The 19037-nt window shown below is 43.1% G+C and overlaps 3 protein-coding genes across 6 annotated transcripts; all 3 read left to right on the forward strand.

The window, feature by feature from the left end:
• Positions 1 to 1680: 1680 nt before the first annotated feature.
• LOC120661192 (NAC domain-containing protein 41-like) lies at positions 1681 to 3809 on the forward strand. The gene is made up of 3 exons (XM_039939929.1): positions 1681 to 2053; positions 2185 to 2480; positions 3144 to 3809. The coding sequence occupies exons 1-3, from the start codon at positions 1879 to 1881 to the stop codon at positions 3441 to 3443; spliced, it is 771 nt and encodes a 256-aa protein (XP_039795863.1). The 5' UTR covers positions 1681 to 1878; the 3' UTR covers positions 3444 to 3809.
• A 1377-nt stretch (positions 3810 to 5186) lies between these two features.
• On the forward strand, positions 5187 to 10608 carry LOC120661193 (pyruvate dehydrogenase E1 component subunit beta-2, mitochondrial-like). Its single transcript, XM_039939930.1, has 14 exons — positions 5187 to 5420; positions 5530 to 5610; positions 6341 to 6421; positions 6505 to 6531; positions 6637 to 6699; positions 6790 to 6876; positions 7394 to 7519; positions 7993 to 8126; positions 8204 to 8276; positions 8529 to 8594; positions 8913 to 8951; positions 9072 to 9196; positions 9280 to 9394; positions 10184 to 10608. The coding sequence occupies exons 1-14, from the start codon at positions 5382 to 5384 to the stop codon at positions 10250 to 10252; spliced, it is 1125 nt and encodes a 374-aa protein (XP_039795864.1). The 5' UTR covers positions 5187 to 5381; the 3' UTR covers positions 10253 to 10608.
• Positions 10609 to 11581: 973 nt separating this feature from the next.
• LOC120661194 (uncharacterized protein At2g33490-like) lies at positions 11582 to 17668 on the forward strand. 4 transcript variants are annotated; one of them, XM_039939932.1, is made up of 10 exons: positions 11582 to 11900; positions 12806 to 12878; positions 13472 to 13546; positions 14158 to 14219; positions 14308 to 14376; positions 14918 to 14946; positions 15024 to 15231; positions 15326 to 15562; positions 15925 to 16908; positions 17117 to 17668. In XM_039939932.1, exons 1-9 carry the CDS (start codon positions 11769 to 11771, stop codon positions 16906 to 16908), a joined length of 1869 nt encoding a protein of 622 aa, XP_039795866.1. In that variant the 5' UTR covers positions 11582 to 11768; the 3' UTR covers positions 17117 to 17668. The 4 variants fall into 4 exon arrangements, with proteins under 4 accessions (XP_039795866.1, XP_039795865.1, XP_039795867.1 ...); XM_039939931.1 differs by having other exon boundaries at positions 11584 to 11900; positions 15922 to 16908; XM_039939933.1 differs by lacking the exon at positions 11582 to 11900 and adding an exon at positions 12034 to 12057 and having other exon boundaries at positions 15922 to 16908.
• The last annotated feature ends 1369 nt before the right edge of the window (positions 17669 to 19037 follow it).

Genomic DNA, 19037 nt, shown 5'->3' on the forward strand with positions numbered 1-19037 from the left:
AGGGTTTTTGAAAAGCGAAAGATGTGACCCTGAAAACATTATGTGTAGTGTACTGCACTTGTGCAGGAAGAATTACAGGTGCAGTTCAGAAGTTACATTGCAACACTTTAGTAGTAAGTGGTAGCAACGCCTTGCAAGGCAAAATGGTCGTTGCGCACACCAAAAGGTCGCTCGATTGGATTGGGGCAAGGCAAGTCTGCAAGCATCTTGTTGGAGTTTATTAAACATGTATTTGTCACGGTTAACGGCGACAGGGTGACCTAAGTTACCTCTTTATTCTCCTGCTTGCTTGCACGTTGCTGCCGGGTGAATCCATCCATGCTTCGGCTGGCTTTGGCGTCATCTTTTGCATGGAAAGAAATCCACTTCGACGTCATCGCTTTGCAGCGCGCAATGTCTTCTTGCACTTGCCTTGCCTTGCCGATCTTTTCCTCATGAACTGCTCCGTTATTCCGTGCAGCTTTTGTCCTGCTGATGCTGCCGGGTGATTTGAGAGCAAAATAAACAGTTTGGTACTCTAAAGTCTGAAGGGGAAAAAAGTCAGTTTAATACATGTTATGCGTAACCACGCAAAGAATGTTTCATTTCTTCAGAACAGACGCAAAGAAAACTCGGAGTATAGGATCACAAAGCCTGAAAAGTCAGATCTGCGAACTCCATCCGAGTAAAATACGTTTGACAGTGCCCGGCGTGTGTATACCGGCGTGTAGAAATATCTGACGGCGATTGGACCCACCAAAGAGCCTCCAGGATTCAGGCACCGGTGGGTGGCGCTCGGTTGCTTGGAAGGAGGAGGCAGGAAGCAACCGGCCTGATAGGCGGCAAGCAAGGCTCAATGGAGTTGCAAGAAAGCGCCATGCCCCATGGGGGTTGCTGCATGATTTGTTATATTCAGACGTAATGGAAAAAGGCGCTAACGATTCTTTGTAATCCAGATTAAGGAGTATAAAATAAAGTAGACTGATATATAGTCAAACAGCACGTACAACACATGTCATACACAATCAGCTGACCTGACCTTGTCTTTTTTTTTTGTTGGGCAAAAAATAACTGAGCTATCAGCGCTGTTGATTAACATGGAAGATAACCATAAGTTAAATCGCTTTATATAAGAAAAATATCAAATCATTAGATTTCCAGCTACCAAAACATTGATTCTACCCTTCTTTCTTTTGGCAATCATTTACAAAAGCCACATCAGTCAGGTCTCACTCCAATTTGTCAGGTCAAGGCCCATGCTGCCCATGCTATGCCGCTTATTTTTGCAGCAATTACTGGCAACACATGGGCAAACCTGCTGAAGAGTGACTGACGAACAATTCTGTATTCGGAAAATACTCTGGAGAACAATTCTCAAATTCAGAAGAGAAAAAAAGAAATGTGTTCATTTGCAGCTGAATTTTTTTTCTTGAATAGGCAGGAGAGCTACACACCGTTGTATTATGAAGAGAATGAAAGTTCAGATTGCTTGCGTTACTTCCGATTAGCACCTCATCTCTTTTCGTACCTTTGTTTTCCCTCTCTTGTTTGCAATTAGCACTCCATTGTGAAATGGACAGCAATAGAGAGGAGATTTATAGAAGATTTTTTTCTGAATGGGATGGGATCATGTCAAATCCGAGAAGGAATCATACTATTTAAGCAAAGAGCAGAGGTAGCAGGATGGAGTCCGCTCCACGCCACAGGGGATCTCCTATAAATTCCCCGCCTTTTCCTCCCCACTCCACTCATCACAGAACCTCTCCTCCCTCTCTCTCCCCCAAGCCCCCAAGGCTTGAAGCTCTCCAGCTAGACTGTCCTGCTTCGGCGCTACTGTGCACAGCCATCGACAGCACACAGCAGAGTCTATCCTGTGGGCACTGAGCAGCAGCAGCAGCAATGGAGAGGCCTGCGCAGGCGCCCAGGCAGCTGCCGCCGGGGTTCCGGTTCCACCCCACCGACGAGGAGCTGGTGGTGCAGTACCTCCGCCGGAAGGTTCTGGCTCGCCCGCTGCCGGCCGCCGTCATCCCTGTCGTCCACGACGTCGCCAGGCTAGATCCATGGGACCTCCCTGGTGCGTGCGCACGCTCTCCTTTGAGCCGCCGTCCGTGATGCTTACATCTGCAGAACAGCGTGATGTTCTTCAGATTCATGGGAATGGAACGTTGAGACAGAGTTTTGATGTTCCTTGGTTGGTGTCTACAGGAGCGAGCGAAGGGGAGGGGTACTTCTTCAGCCTGCGGCGAGCGCCGGCGACCGGCCGCGGCGGCCGCAGGAGGAGAGCCGGCAGCGGGTACTGGAAGACCACGGGGAAGGAGACGCCTGTGTTCCTGCACTACGGTGGCAGGCGGCAGCTGCTCGTGGGCGTCAAGACGGCGCTCACCTTCCATCGCAGTGAGCCGTCGTCGTCGTCGTCGCGGACAGGTTGGGTCATGCACGAGTACCGGCTCGCCGTGCCTGGCGACTTGGCCATGGCGGAGCAGAGGAAGAATGCAAATCATGTAAGAATTCGCCACCAATGATTTCATCCTTCTACTGAATTTTACTGAGTCGGCAATTAACTTCGTTCTCTGCTGTTAATAGAACATGCCACTGTCAATTTACGGGCCACTTTAGTGTCGGGCCATCAAATCAAAATTTTCCGCTAAGTGGTTAAACTCATTTGGATATGCCAAAAAGCAATAGTAGTACTAGTAACATGCACTCCCTCTGTATTTAAATATATGATGATATTCAGAAAAGTCTAGTTATTTCAAAAATCAAGTACGTTTTAAGAAGTCATAAAAATATTTTTTTCCTCAAAAGAAACCAGAGATCCATGCTCTGTAGCATTTGCCCGCTAGGCTTATGGTTCGTGCTTACTCTGTAGTAGTACTTTACAGCCTATGCTTATGTTAGGCTTATGCGTTAACACCGGCTTCGCAAACCAGAAAGTTCCATTTCTTTGGGCAACTTGAGACTGTGACAGCTTAACAGCGACTACTGAACACACAGTAATGTTTCAGATCATGCAGATATGAGAATCTTGCCTCCTTCTGAAGTAGCTTGGTCCGATTTGCAACCTCGATCGCGATAGTTCACTGAAACTTAATTTTTTTCTCAAAACTTGGAGGACCGGTTTGTTTTGTTTTGCTTGCAATCGATAACATGGCAACGACTCGCAGGGCCGTGTTGCTGAGCCGGGGGAGTGGGTCGTGTGCCGGGTCTCTCTGAAGAACAGGCCAAGAAGCAGGCCAAACCGGGATGGCGACGGGAAAACTCCTGGAAACCGCACCTCCATCGCACAAGGCGCGGCGCCGCTGCAGCACCGGGAAGGTGACGGACGGCAGCCGCCGTCGCTGTTGATGTCGCCACAGCCGTCGTCGTCAAGCTGTGTCACCGGTGTTACCGACATTTCAGACCAAGACGAAGTCAGCAGCATCAGTGTCAGAGATGCTCCAGCAGACTCTCAAAGAGAGGCCTAGGCGTGACGAACTTGAAGTTTTTTTTTTCCTCCCTCCGTTGCCAGTACTTATCCTGGTACCATACAGTGATGGGTTAAGCATCAGGCAATCAGGTCCAAGGCAAAGTCCAGCCCAAGAACGATCTCGAGATATCAAACAGTTGTGTGCCATCTGTATCGGTTGTAACTTGTAAGATTCGGTAACCTGAACTAATCAGGAGCAGTAGTTGCAACGGTTCAGATGCTGGCTGAAGTTCCTACAGTACTTATACAGGCGCTGCAACGGCCCACTGGTGTGTAAGATTGCAGCTGACTAGGTGAATTCTTCGCACGTTGCTGCTGGAATTCGATGAATATGTTATAAATGAAGCAATTTTTTTAGAAAAAATGTACAACTGAAACTCTCATACAAATTACATTACAAAGTAATAAAAAAAAAGCTCATATAAAAGCAAATTGTAAATGCTTGACGTCCAACTGTAAGGTTGGAGGAGGAATGGCTCCTACGTACTATACCAGTAGATCGGGAGAAGTTTCTCAGGACGCCTCATTGGCAAAATATAAACAATGAAAATAAAAAGGATGAGCACAGTCTACATGACAACTGCCATTCTTGGGAGCACAACCCGCATGGCATCGCGTGAATTCTGAGAGTTCGTGTGGCAAGACTTGCGATTCCTCCAAAAATGACGCTAGCTCTGACTTCTGATGGAGCTGAATCCGTTTTGAAATACATTTTGCAAAACAACTCCATCCTGCTTTTTATCAATAGATTGAAGAGAAGCTGGTTGGAGCCACCTTTTGTGACTCCACTACATAATGGAAACATATTTTAGGCTTCACCAACGGCTTCTTGGATGGAACCGCTCCAAGACCATCCCTTTGGGGCTTTGACGGGCTTTGTCCAAAGCCGTCTTTGGAGCCGTTTTTTTAGCCTTGCCAAAGGGACTCTTAGACCTACTCGATTGGAGGAAAACCAGGGATGAGTAGATGCTCTTGAACCTGTACAGCATTCCCACAGTGGAAAAAACAAAGAGTGGCAAACTAGAGAGAGCTCATGAATTCACCTATACTGATTAAAGTAATGAGTTTTGTAGTTGAGTAAAGTGGGCTCAATGTTGTATGCATTTTGTTTAAAGGTATTTATTATTTAAAAATTAATATTTTGAGACAAGAAAATTAGTGAATATGGGCAGTTTGCTTAGGATTCCTAAATATTTATTTTCTATTTTACTATTCTTATTTTATTGTTAGAGTAAAAAGTTTGAGGATTCGAGCATTTATTTGTACCAAGACAAATCTCCTTGTGTAGTGAATATTGAGGCATATCATCAGTCAAAGTGGGTTTTATTATATAGTCAATAATGAATAAAGAGAAAAATAGTGTCGTACTCAATTCACGTGAGTTCAGAGAAAACACCTTAGTTCCTACAAAATAATTGCTTAATTGACATGTGGTTAAGCTCAATTTCCTGAAAAAATATTTAAAGTATAAAAGTAAATTTCTGAAGCATTATTTTCAAAAATTCTATTAAAGTAATACTTGTTTTTTTTCGAGAGGAAAGTAACAGTTGAATTGGGCGATCCTTTTAACACTTTCAACAAATCGGCCCATTTTCTCTCTTAAGTGTCGCTTTAACTGACGGCTTGGCCCACTCGCTCGACGAACCGGGACGGGCCGGGCCGTCGTGCACAACCAGTACAATCCGACCACGCGGGGGCTTTCCTGCAAAAAGCGCGCAAATAAAAATCTCACGCAGGAGACAAATCCACGCTTTCCTTCCTCCTCCCTCGCGGCCAACTAACCAATCCCTCCTCCCCTCCCTCCCTTCCACCCTGCCATTCTCCCGTTCCGTTGCGGCGTCTCTTCCCTCCCCATCCCCCGCCTCCACCGCCGCCTCCGTGCCTAACGCCCGCTCGAATTCCCGCATCCGCTGCCGGCCGATCGCCGAGGACGAGGATGCTGGGCGCCGCGAGGAGGCAGCTTGGATCCGGTCCCGTGAGTGCCGAGCACATCCGCCCCTGGCCCAACCGCCGCGTGTTTCTGGTCGCCTCGCGAGGTCTCGATCCGTAACGGAATTTTTTGAATTGTTTTTCCCTGCGTGCAGATGCTGGGGCAGTTTCTGCGGCGGCGACGCCCGGCGGCGGCGACCGAGGCGGCGAGGGGGTACTCCGCCGCGGCGAAGGAGGTGAGGGCCCGCTTGACGGAACCCTACTCATTCCTCCTAAACGTGGACGGGTCGAGGTTGCATTGGTGTTAGATGCCATGATGTGAATCGTAATTGCGATTGTTCCGTTTGTCGATTGGCGGCCTCACTGTAACGGGGGTAGGTGGTTTAATCGGTGGGGACGTGCGGTTGCATTTATTGTGTTTTAGTTATTGCCATGAAACGAACTGTTCCTAGTTTGGTGATAGGTTGGTCTGTTTGTTATGGGAGTGGTTGGTGGGTCATGGAAATGATTCGATACTCTAATAATAAGTTATGGCTTTTGTCTTAGTGGGGGTATGCTTTGGTTTTGTGTGGTGCTTGCTTAATTGACAAATGCTATTGGAATATATTCGTTAACTATATTTTTCTGTGCTGAGATTACTGCCTGCCTATATGCCACTACTAGGGGAAATTCCAAACTGATTGATCATAATGTTTTAAACCGTTGACAAATCATTTGTGCCATATATATGGATGAAGCATGTTTGTAGTTCCTAAATGTTATTTGGTACAGGGCTCTGGTCACATTATTGGGTTTAGCTACATTGTTATTCATTTTAAGATATGATTTGTTTCTTCTTTCTTTTGATTCTTTTGATCCTATTTGCTTTGTCTATATGCCAGCACCTTGCTAATGTTTCTGTTCCCACATTGTAGTAACTACATCTTCATGTGGCAAGTTTTATACACTATTATTTTACATGTTCAGATGACTGTCCGTGATGCATTGAACTCTGCACTGGATGAAGAGATGTCTGCTGATCCTTCTGTCTTTCTGATGGGAGAAGAGGTATCACATGAAACAAATTCCAGATTATTGTCCTTTTGCGCCTGCTAAATGGATCTCTTATAATTCTTGTTCATTTGTGGTAGGTTGGAGAGTATCAAGGTGCATACAAGGTGTGTTAAATTTCTGAAGATTAATGCCTTTAATCCATTGGTAACTGAATATTGATATGTGAAGTCATACCATCATTGATAGTATTCATTGGTGCTCTGTTGCAGATTTCTAAAGGCTTGCTTGACAAGTATGGTCCTGATAGGGTTCTTGACACGCCTATCACAGAGGTGTGCTATGAAAATGTTAAATTATTGCTGTCTATTTTCAGTCTATGTAAACATGATCACACACTTACTCATTTCTCTTTGTATCCTCAGGCTGGATTTACTGGCATTGGTGTTGGTGCAGCTTATCATGGTCTTCGGCCTATCGTAGAATTTATGACGTTTAATTTCTCGATGCAGGTGAGTTTTTTATATAACTGATAAGCAGTTTTTTACTTGTTCGTTTCAAACAACATCCTTAAATGCCTGAGTGTACTTTAATTGTTGGTGACTGCTATGCAATATTCACTTGTTTCTTTTATATAAATTATCTTCTGGATAGTCTTACAGTATTTCTTGTATGGAAATCATCTTGACCACTTGGCTGCATAGCACAAACATATTTTTGCTCGCCACTTTGATTACAAACTATCCATAGATGTGAAGAAATTTAACTTTAGTTGCTAGTCCCATTCCTCATGCTTATCTTCCCAGAATTTCTGTTGAAAGCAATCATTTGTGCATGATTTACTCGTGTGACTGAGACAAGGGGTTTATAATGTATTGTCTTTTGGCCATATATGCTGTGTACTGATTGTAGCTTATGCACTGATACACTGATAATGATTCCTAATGTAATTTTTTCCATTAATGTCATCAACTGAACTCACTGTTTCATATTTTGTACAATAATACACAACTGTCTATGCATATCCAGGCTATTGATCATATCATCAATTCAGCTGCCAAGTCAAACTACATGTCAGCTGGTCAAATCTCTGTTCCTATTGTTTTTAGAGGACCTAATGGAGCTGCTGCTGGAGTTGGGGCTCAACACTCACAGGTTTGTGACAGGGAACGGCTCATGTAGTTATGTGTCTAATCATCATCCTACTGCTTTCTAATTTTTCCATTGTTATGTTGTTGCCATATTTTTTGGTGCTTGTTTCTGCAAGATATACTTGCACTATTGAGATGACAATCCTTTGATGCTCCGTGAACCTATTTGCAGTTTGTGTGTGTTTTAAATTAACAGTGAAAAATAAAATGATAAGTTTTGATCAAAGAAACCAAAAAATTGCATTGTGAGAGTGTCTATGATACTGTAGGGAGCTGAGCAGTAGCTGTGTAATACTGTAATTAGTTTACTATGGTCATGAGCAGCTGAGCAGTAGCTGTGTAATACTGTAATTAGTTTACTATGGTCATGAGCTTTCAAGATGCATAGTATCTGTTTTTTATGCATCTTGTTGCTAGCTCTTCGATTATGATGTTATAACTGTACTACCTTGAGATTACTAACTCAACATTATGCAGTGTTATGCAGCTTGGTATGCTCATGTTCCAGGACTCAAGGTTCTTACACCATACTCTGCAGAAGATGCTAGAGGCTTGCTAAAAGCCGCTATTAGGGATCCTGACCCTGTTATTTTCCTGGAAAATGAATTGCTGTATGTCAGTCTGATCTTTTCTAATTATGTTTCTTACTAGCCTGCATTTTGGTGAGATTTTATAATACTGTTTGCAGTTATGGAGAATCATTCCCTGTATCTGCTGAAGTGCTTGATTCTAGTTTCTGCCTGCCGATAGGCAAAGCTAAGGTATGTTGTCGTGTCTTCGGTACATGTGTCTGGGTGTATCGGAAGGCGCTGGTTTATGTAGGACTATATGCATAAGTTCATCTTGATGGTTTGGCTGGATGAGTTCTTGTTGATGAGCCTCCTTGGGTGTAGAGATCAGATAAAGACTTGTAGATATATATTTCTGGAGTAACGCTTCTATTTCCAAATCAGGCTCTCCCTGACTTCCATTCCTGTTCTGTGCACTTAACTGCGGGCCTCATCTTTCTGTAGGTAGAACGTGAGGGTAAAGATGTTACCATTACCACATACTCCAAGATGGTTGGTTATGCTCTCCAGGTATGTCATGTTGCTCTTGGTAAACATTGTAAAGGAGTATGAGATTTTTAAATTATTAATTCATTGCCCTGTAGGCTTGACAAATAATTAGCATGTTTCTTTTTCCTATGATGTGGTATTTCTGTAAGGATTTGGATGTACTTTATCAAGCAGTTACTACTAGTTAAACTGATCTGCAAAGTTGTCCATTTGAAAATTTTATTTTGTTTTTTGTTCTAAGAAGGATATTTCGATGGCAGATGGTTTTAGTAGTGCTGATGTCACTTATTTTTCTCGATACTGAATTTTGATATGTTCTCATGCTCAATTTGTCTTCAGGCTGCAGAGATACTGTCCAAGGAAGGAATCAGTGCTGAGGTAATTCCTCTTGTAGAAGATATATAGTTTCACTTGTTCAGTATAACTGATAAATACAGGATCTTGTCTTCTTCATATGCCATATTTAGCACCTTACCTTCAGTTCATATTTGTTGGCAGGTGATCAACCTTCGATCAATCAGACCACTTGACAGAGCTGCTATCAATGCATCTGTCAGGAAGACCAACAGATTGGTGACTGTCGAAGAAGGGTTCCCCCAGCATGGGATTGGTGCAGAGATATGGTTCTCCTGCTCACTTGCTTGCTCACCCTCTCTACACACGCTCGTGTGTAGTATCTAAGTATTCTGACACATTTTTGTTGCAGCATGTCTGTTGTAGAAGAAAGCTTTGAGTACCTTGATGCACCAGTTGAGAGGATCGCTGGAGCTGATGTACCTATGCCCTATGCTGCCAACCTTGAGAGAATGGCTGTTCCACAGGTCCTCTTCTTTGTCTTCCATCCTAGATTTTCCATTGTCTCTTGCACACACAACTCAAGATTGCTCTCTCTTCCATGCTTATTATGTCATTTATGACAACATTTAGTTGGTTTACCTATATGTTTAGCAGAATTTCCGAATATTATGCCCAGTCCTTTGGAATTTGTATTTGGGGAGGTACGCATGGGATAAATTGAGGCCATCCTGACTGACTATGTAAAAGATGGGCAGTAGTCAATAATTAACCTTTACATTTGGACCATTAGATGTGCATGCCATAACTCACACTGTTTTCAGCTTCTGCATTTCTTTCCCAGACTTCTGTATAATGTTGTCTGCCACCCGGATATGCCTGGAGTGTCCTGTTATAATTAGGAATGGGGTGGTTTCTTGTCTGTCTTGTTGTGCATGCCAGGTAGCCATTGAGGTCAAAGTGGTCACAGCATAGCATCACTATTATTGGTTGGCAGCTTGGCTGCAACTCTTTGATGCTTTGCGGAAGACCGGAAACTGGCAAGACTTGGGTGTGTAGCTCGTTTGGCAGTGGCCTGATTCATTCGTAAGACAACTGAGGGGCATCTTTTGGGTGACTTTTGGAAACCGAATAATAAAATTTTGGTGCAATCTTATATCTCTCTTTCTAAACATAGTGTCTGCACTGAGCGCATACACACATAATTACCTTATTTGCTTTTTTTTTGCGAGGAATTACCTTATTTGTTGCCGTTGGTAAAATCTTCTCTTTTTTTTTTTGGCCTTGCCTAACATTCTCATGCTGCTGTTCTACAGGTAGATGACATTGTGCGGGCAGCGAAGCGGGCCTGCTACAGGGCAGTGCCAATGGCAGCAACGGCCTGAACCTGATCGGTGACAAGCCTTTTTGTTTCCCTTGGCTTTCGCCTTCTAGCCAGAAACATGTAGTATTCATAGTATTTCATAAGGTGGTGGCAAATTGCCCAGAACCCCAGAGACTCCAAGCGAGCTAATTTTGTAGATCTGCCCTGGCGTGCTTTGCTCCGTTAGTCGCAGATGGATGATTGCATTCTTTCTGGTTCCAAACCCCGTTCCTTTTCTATGATTTGTACACAACCTAATCATGTTGGCATGCAAACGGACCACTTTGTTGTGACGCGTCATTTCTGTCGCATCGCATCTTTTGCTGCTTGGACCACAAGGTCAGTGGATGACAATAAACAACTCACCATGATTGTGCATGCCTACTTAATTTCTAATCTGCCTGGAATTCACAGCAGTGGACATCAAATCTTATGAATTACAGTGGCGTCTTCGGGTAAAAGAATCAATGTCCCTGTCTGTAACTGGATGCCCTTTCCCGATTTCCTTGAGAATTGAAGTGTTTCCCCGTTTTTCCTGCCTTGCTCAGTTGCTCTGTTCTTCCAGAGATCGCAACTCCGAGCTCCCCATTTCCGATATCCTTTGCCGACCATATCTTTTTCGCGACGACGATCCCCCACCGACATGTTGGGTACGCGGGTACACCAGCGGCGGCGACCCTTGTCAGACGGGTACGGCACGACTAACTGTATGATGGCCCCGGTCAAAGGATCGGTCGCTTAAATAGAGCCCGGATCCTGTGCCGGTAAGCATCAATCAGTAGAGTATAATAATAGCACGTCCTCGTCACCGAACGCGGCCCCGTTTTCTATCGGTACTAAACAAGGCCCAAATACCCCGTGAAACGAGGACGCCGCTGATTTTGGCATCGGGATCTCGTTGACCGGAAACATGGGTCTGGTGACTCACGTCCTTGCGTCTTCTCGTTTGCTTTCCGAAAACACACCCTCTTTGACCGGACCAACAGGCCGCAACAAGCCAAAGAAGAATAGGCCACAGTCTAAGATTAAAGAAAAAATTGGAGAGCAAAAGCAACACCAACACCTTTGTGCTCCGAGGAAAAAAAGATGGGGTTCTTGGAAAAAAAAAGATGGTATACTGGAATGTGAAGGAATGGTAGACTGACACAAAGCTTAAGCAACGCCGACGGCTCAGTTTGACCAAACACAAAGACCGGAGCAGGAACCAAAGCTTCATCGGAGACAAGCAACCGGAAAAGAGATCGTTTATATTTTGTTTTAGTTATTAATTAATTAAAGATACCATCGTTAATTTAAAAAAAGGGCACGTTATAACACAGTGCGAGCGAACGAAGTAAAGAAAGCGCACCAGGGCGGCACTCGCCCTCGAGCTCCGAAAAGGAGGAAAAAAGGAATTCTCCATTTCCCCACTCGCTCGTCAGTGAGAGTGTGCGTGCTGGGCTAGCCGCTAGGGTTTCCGCGCGCGCGAGCCCGAGCGCCGGCGACCCGGGGCTCGATCCGGCGCGGGCGAACCGGGTCCCCGTGGGGGCGGAGCGGAGATGAAGTCGTCGCTGCGGAAGCTGCGGGGCTTCGCGCTGCAGCGGCACGAGCAGCGGGTGGACCGCGACCGCGGCCGGGGCCACTCCACCGCCGCCGTGGCGGCGGCGGACGAGCTCCTCTTGGCTTCCCAGGTGCGGGGTTTCACCTCTTCTTCATTTCGCTGCGTGGCTGCGTGAGCTGGCGAGCGAGCGAGCTTGGGTGGGCGGGTGAATCGGTCGGGACTGCGGAGATCCTGCGAGGGAGGAGCGGCGGCGGGTCGGGCCTGGCTTTCGCGGCAGGATGCGTGAGGTACGGGTGTTGGCCTGTTGGGTTCCGGGGGATTGGTTCTGCTTGTTGGTTGAATTTGATGGTCCGGAGTTGGTTGAATTGTATGGGAATTCTAGTGTGCGGATCTGTGTGCTCCATTCAGCGCACTCAGTTGGAGGTCGTTGGGGGTTCCCAAAGGGAGAAAGGAGGTTAGGCTGTTTCTAGTATTACGGGGTATCGTGAGCTTACTTTTGATGTCGCGTATTTCCGAGAGAATTTCCGTTAATCTGCTTATCATTTGACGGTTTGCGAATTTCAACTCAATTTCCATGGCTATCTGTCATGTTTAGTTTGATTTTCTTTTTGGGATGCATTCTCTCCTGTTCAGTGAGGTGGTAATCTAGTGATTGTGATGCCTGTGTGCGGTGCTGCGCTGGAGCTAGAAAAAATTCCAAACATTAGGCTGGTTTGTCCGCAGTGACACTAGTTTAGTGCGCCAACTAGCAACTAGTACTAAGCTAAATCCCTTGCAGTTGAGGGTGGCACTTTGCTTGATGGGGATCATGTCTAATCTAGTTGGATCAGAGAAAGCCTTGTTCAGAAGTCCGTAATGTATATGAGGGTGTCCTGAATAACGAAGAAGTGATAAACGAGCGACATCCTGCTGTTTACCAGCTGACGGATTCATCCAAATTTCATAAAAGATGTTATAGTCAAAATTTTCTTGCATTAAGAGGTGCTGGCTTTGCATCCCGCTAGTTTTGTTCTGAGTTGCTTCTTTCTTTGTCAGGATATGGCAGATATGAGGAGCTGTTATGATAACTTACTTTCTGTTGCCGCAGCAATTGCAAATAGTGCATATGGTAATTTTCTTGTCTAAAGGTTTCTTTTGCTCCTTGAGATCAATTATAGCTTGTGATACGTCCTCCCTAATGTTTACTAAGCTCATTTTAGGACCGGTTAGAATGTTGAACTCCTGGAGGTGTTGAAACCCCCTATCCCGACATGGTCCAAAGCACGGCACCTTCTTAGAACAAAGCCTGGGGGGAATCTACCCTCGTGGTTGATTAAAAAAGATCATTTTATCACACTAATGTTTAGTGTTAGTTTATGGAAATATCAGTTATCATTTAAGTTATCTTTTTTCTATATATTACTTAGGTTTGCACACTGTTTTGCGAACAGATACCCATCTGCTCTCACATGGATGAAACATTTTATCCTCACTCAAAGCTCGAAAGATCACAATGAGCTTATTTAGGACCCATTTCTCTTAATGATTTACTCAATTACACAGGGCATGCAAACTTAATCATTTATTTTTTTTCTCACCTTGCTGTCATCTATTAACCTCAGTTCATGAATATTAACATATAGATGGCTTTATATATCCCTGTTAAGGTTTTAGCGGCTAAAAGTCATCTTGTTGATTGGATGTCAATAATTACTATTGCAGAGTTCTCTGAAGCCCTTCAAGAAATGGGAACTTGTTTACTTAAACGGGTTACACCAAATAAGGATGGAATAAATGGTAATTATGTTGTTGTCTTCTTTTTTCTATGTGAACATGCTTGTTTTGATAATTGACAGCAATACATGAATATCATTATAATGAATGTTCTGGATTTTGATAGGTTGTTGTCATTAACTCATTGCTCATGTTGGGTCGTCATCATCATTTAATTCATTGTCCTGAGGGTTCCAAAGCTACCAACTTGATCTTCAGAAACCTATGTGCATACATAATATCATATTTATACTCTTGTATAAATTCCCATTCATTTTTACTGTTGTGCAGTCATCTCTAGAAAAGGTGGATGTGTTTGGATGATACTGTTCCTGCCATCGTTGGTCACAAAAAGAAAAGTAGAACATGCTGCATACATAAGTTAAATAATCTCATTTATGTTATCTGCAACTGCACTTAGGCTCTTCAAGGAGAATGAGAGCTAGTTAACACAAATTATTACAATGCCCATCTTTGTTTTTTAGTTAGTAGTCACTGTCTCATTAAAAAAATTAAGAGACATAAAAATTGGGAAATATTTCCCCTCCTAATGTTTTTTTGAACATGACGTTTAACTTTCAACTACTTCTCATTTGATTGTTTAATTTTTACATATACATATAAATTATCTCCAGATAAGGTTTTGCTGTTGCTCGGGAAATCACAATTTGAACTTCGGAAACTTGTAGATAGTTATGTAAGTTTCTAATTACCTATTTGTTTACCTTGCTAATTGCTATACTATAATTTTCTATTGCTAATCCATGCAACTACCTTTCTCACAGCGTGTGCATGTTCTTAATACCATCACCACTCCATCACAGTCCCTTCTGAATGAGCTTCAAACCGTGGAGGTATATCTTTCACTCTGGTACTAGGCATCAATGCATCATGTGCAGGCTTGTATTTTCTTATTATTTTGTTCTATGCATTGTATCATATTTTCTGTTGTTACACCTTTTTATCCTGTTTGTGGCCTTCTTAATGTACAACCGATTTACACACGTGCTCCCTGTTTTCTCAAGAAGGGTAAAAGCTAGCAGTTTAGGCCATATTTATTTGCAAAACCATGTTTTAATATGTGCTATATGTGGTACAAGTGCTAGTATCTGTACACTGGTATCTGGGCTACAAAATAATCTTGGCCAGATCTAATACTTGTTCGTATTTGAAAAGACTCTACAAATTTCCAGTATATCTCATAATCTTACCTATGTTTATCAAAAGATAGGTTATGCAAACATGGTTATGTTTATATGCAGAATTACATTTATAGTTTGCACCTGGTTTATTTTTGTATGCTGTTGCTGATGATAGTGTTACTTCATGAGTTAAAATACTTATTGTTTCCCACCAGACAACTATGTGTGATTAATAGAATGTTTCCCGTTGCAGGCAATGAAGAGTCAGTGTGATGAAAAGAGGTACGGTATTTTTTCAGAATACACGCACAACTTTTACATTGTTGACATGGATTTTGAAGTTCTAATATTCCTTTCAGAGAATTGTACGAATTCATGTTAAATGCACAGAAAGAAAGGGGAAGATCTAAGGGTGCTAAAGGTGATACAGGAGCATCAGAGCAACTGAAACAAGCTCAGGAAGATTATCAAGAGGAAGCAACTCTTTTTCTATTCCGGTTAAAGTCATTGAAGCAAGGGCAGTTCCGAAGTCTTTTCACTCAAGCTGCTAGGCATCATGCTGCACAGGTGCACATTCAATCACTTGGAGAATTCTCCCTTTCCTTATGGCAATCTGTCCAGAAATTTATTTTGTGTAACATAAATGTATTATGCAAACCAGCTAAATTTGTTCAGAAAGGGGCTCAAGTCCCTTGAGGCTGTAGAGCCACATGTTAGGCTTGCTGCTGAGCAGCAACACATTGATCATCAGTTCAGTGCACTTGAGGAGGAGGATTACTTTGTTGAGGATGAAAATGATGATGATTACAATGACAGTCATGATGGAGAGCTATCTTTTGATTATGGAGAAAATAAAGAAGTCGAGGAATCTGTTAATGCTTCCAGGAGTCATACAGAGGTACTAGCATATCTTACTATTACATTATGGTTAAATATCCTACTGAAGGACATTCTGGAAGTTGCTTGATGTGTGTGTTAACATGTCCCTCTTTACTCAGTTGCTCGAGTTTAGTACTGCTGTATCTTATCATATTAAATATGTAATGCTTGCAATATAGCACCTTATGATGAGTGTTACCTGTATGGTATTGGAAAAAGAACTTATTTAAATTTGTTAATCAACCTTAGCTAGCAGAGAATGGCATGATTTTTCAAAATGAATTTGACACAAGTATATATTTCCCTCTAGTTTTTTTGTTCTTTACCATCAACTGTTTTCTAATCCTGTTTTACAAGTGCATCTGATTTTATGATCAGCAGGAATTTTTTAATAGAGCCAAAGAAGAGTATTCTTCTATTCCACATGAAAGGCAAAGAATTGTCAGTCAGTCAGCACCACTTTTTCCTGAGAAAAAGCTCGAAACAGAAGATAAAATAAAAGATTTGCGGCGTTCGGCAATGAGGAAGTTAAATACTTATGTTTTGCCTACTCCAAATGATGTTCGAGCTACTTCTCAGATAGTTTCAGGAAATCCTACTTCTGGGCCTCTCGACAGCAGAGGTGCCTTTCCATCTCCGCCCCACCCATCTGCAGAAATGGGAGATTTGAGAGACAATAAACTACCTAGTCCGGCAAGATTATCTAATGCACAGTCTGTGCTGAAAGAGAGCAATATCAATACCGCAGAAACAAGGAAACTACTCCCAGTGGGTGATATGGCCTTACCTGGCTATCATGACTTGAAGACTTCTGATAATAAAAAGGTGAAGAGAGGGTCATTTTCCGGCCCAATAGCTTCCAGACCACGGTCCACAGAGAACATTGATGTTCTTTCTGCAGCACCCAGGCACAGCTCTGCACATCAGCCAATTCATGTCAGAGTATCCCCTGGCAATTCACCGCCACCTATTTCCTCACCGAAAATAAAGGAGCTTCATGAGCTTCCTCGACCGCCTGTTAATTCATCAAAACATACAGCTTTTCCCAGTTTGGTTGCTCACTCTGCCCCGTTGGTACCAAATTCTGCCTCATTGGTGCCCAAAGTTCAAGACCATTTTAGGGCGAGACAAACACCACCAAGTACCGCATCACCTTTACCAACACCACCTGGGCCTATAGCCCGTAGTTTCTCTATACCTTCTAGAGGCATGAGAACATCAAGTATTTCAGATAGTAAAGAGACAGAAGAGCATCAGGATAAGGGAGCTGCTAGAATGAGCCTTTCTTCTCTTCCTTCAACGCAAACATTCTTGGAAGATGGTCAGCTGTTGTCAGCAGCTGCAGAATCAGTTAGCAAAACATAGGTGAGTTTTCACTTGTGTTTGTCTTATAAACCTCACATATTTCTAACTTTACATTTGCATAAGCTTCTGCATGTTGATTTCTGTAACCTTAAGTACAACAGTTGGACCCGACCAAAGTTCTTATGAGATTATTATGTTTGTGGCTAATGAGCCTCAGCAATGTTGGACTAATGTAGTAATGTTGCTATCATTTACTTTTCATGTGCAGGGTATTTGGTGCTGAGGTGGATTATTACATTATCAAGTGGCTCACTGGAGGAATGTTGTACATATTAGAATGTCAACTCAGCCAGAATCGTGAAGTAGTTGGTATTTCGTGTGCCCTATGGTTAAGATGTAGTCTGTGCAAATAACGGGTTTGCGGAAATAAATCCCCATTTTTCTCACCGGTTGATTGATTGACGCGAGATTTGCTGTTGCTGCCCTCATTATTTGCTCTGAAGCAAGTTCTGAGCGCCATCTGTTTTCTGCAGCTTATGTAATTATCACCTGGTTTCCTCTGCTTATGTAATTATCATCAGTTTTCCCCTGATCAACATTCGAACAATCACTGTGGAAGGGTAGGGAAATCCTGGTTCCCTCTCTATAGGATTTTGCCTGAGGGGCAAAAAAAAGAGAGAAGGCCTTTGTTGTTGTTGCTGCATTGGCTCAAAATTGAAGGCTAGTTTGGTTCCACATTTACCTCCCCAGGACAGAATCTTGACTACCAGCTGGTTGTCTCTTTTGGCCTTGTGAATCATGTGAAGCTGTTTTGGAACTATAGCATTTTCGTTGTTATTTGCCAATTAATATTCAATCATGAACTAATTAGGTTTAAAAGATGTCTCGTCATTTACAGTTAAATTGTGTAATTAGTTATTTTTTTCAACTGTATTTAATGTTCTATGCATGTGTCTGAAGATTTGATTCGATAGATACTGTAGAATTTTTTTTGGAAACTAAACACCGAGTAATGTTCATTGCTCAATAAATGGTTTGCTTCCCAGTTCTGGATAGAATGCGTTGCTGTGCTAAATCCACCCGGAGCTTTGGTTGGGGAATTGTCCAAGATGCACGAAACGTAGAGACGCCAGAGAAGATTTTGAGCGAGCCTAGGGAGGGCACGGAACATCTACATTCGATGCCCACCAAACTTGTAAAGTCGCGGCACGACCCTGGGTGCGGTTCTGCCACAACTCCATCAGATACGACTTCAGGTGCGACTCTGATTCTCTGAGTGGTGGGGATCGTGCGTTGGCAAACTCGTGAGATTCCACGACGACTCGGGCGATTCTGACACAACCACGACCCACCGTGTCGGCTGCGCGTCCCCGGCGAGTCACGGATCATCAGCGCAGCGCGCGACCGTGCGAGCGCAAAACGACACCGGCGGCGCCCCACCGCACCTCGTCACCTTGGCGGAAGACGACGGCGATGCGATGCGACGGTATCTCCAAGAATTTACCAAATTTTATTTGACAAATTTTATATTTTGCTAACTTCTAAAAAAATATACTAAATAAAAAAAGTTCATCTCCAATAGTTTAGCATAATTCACTTGCCAAACCCAAATATAACTTACATCAGAAACTTGAGAGAGAAACAAAATTATGTTTATGCCTTCCACCTCATGAAAACTTATATCAGAAACCTGAGACAGAAAAAAAATTATTTTTATGACCTTCCACCTCTTCTGATACGGACGGATACGCCGCGGATACGAGCGCGCATATATATGCGCGCGGAGGCTCTTTTTCCGAACTTGGCATAAATGGCAATCTGGGATGGGGAACTGTTGGAGAAGATTTTTCCTGTTTTTGCCAAAAAAAATAAAAATGACAATCTGGGATGGGGAACTCTTAGAGATGCTCATGCCCCGTTTGGATGACTTGTGCTACTCACGCTAAAAATAAATTTATATGCATGAAGTACTAAACAGAGTTTATTTACAAAACCTTTTTACAAATGAGTGCAATTTTTCGCGACGAATCCAATAGCGGCAATTAATTCATAATTGCCTACAATAATGCTACAGTAATCATTCTCCAATCATGCGGTTAAAAGACCTCATTAGATTTGTCTCGCGAAGTAGTGCCGAAGTTGCGAAGTTAATTTTACAAACTGCTTTCATTTAATATCAGTATTAACGA

Source organism: Panicum virgatum, chromosome 2N (assembly GCF_016808335.1).
Source record: "Panicum virgatum strain AP13 chromosome 2N, P.virgatum_v5, whole genome shotgun sequence".
Lineage (NCBI taxonomy): Eukaryota > Viridiplantae > Streptophyta > Magnoliopsida > Poales > Poaceae > Panicum > Panicum virgatum.

Bases quoted from the DNA above. Each gene is read 5' to 3' on its own strand.
- LOC120661192 (XM_039939929.1), top strand. From the start codon at position 1,879: ATGGAGAGGCCTGCGCAGGCGCCCAGGCAGCTGCCGCCGGGGTTCCGG. The intron at 2,054-2,184 runs GTGCGTGCGCAC...TGGTGTCTACAG, and splicing joins AGATCCATGGGACCTCCCTG to GAGCGAGCGAAGGGGAGGGG. The intron at 2,481-3,143 runs GTAAGAATTCGC...AACGACTCGCAG, and splicing joins AGAGGAAGAATGCAAATCAT to GGCCGTGTTGCTGAGCCGGG.
- LOC120661193 (XM_039939930.1), top strand. From the start codon at position 5,382: ATGCTGGGCGCCGCGAGGAGGCAGCTTGGATCCGGTCCC. The intron at 6,422-6,504 runs GTATCACATGAA...CATTTGTGGTAG, and splicing joins TCTTTCTGATGGGAGAAGAG to GTTGGAGAGTATCAAGGTGC. The intron at 9,197-9,279 runs GTTCTCCTGCTC...TTTTTGTTGCAG, and splicing joins GGGATTGGTGCAGAGATATG to CATGTCTGTTGTAGAAGAAA.
- LOC120661194 (XM_039939931.1), top strand. From the start codon at position 11,769: ATGAAGTCGTCGCTGCGGAAGCTGCGGGGCTTCGCGCTGCAGCGGCAC. The intron at 14,220-14,307 runs GTAAGTTTCTAA...CCTTTCTCACAG, and splicing joins GGAAACTTGTAGATAGTTAT to CGTGTGCATGTTCTTAATAC. The intron at 15,232-15,325 runs GTGCACATTCAA...TATGCAAACCAG, and splicing joins CTAGGCATCATGCTGCACAG to CTAAATTTGTTCAGAAAGGG.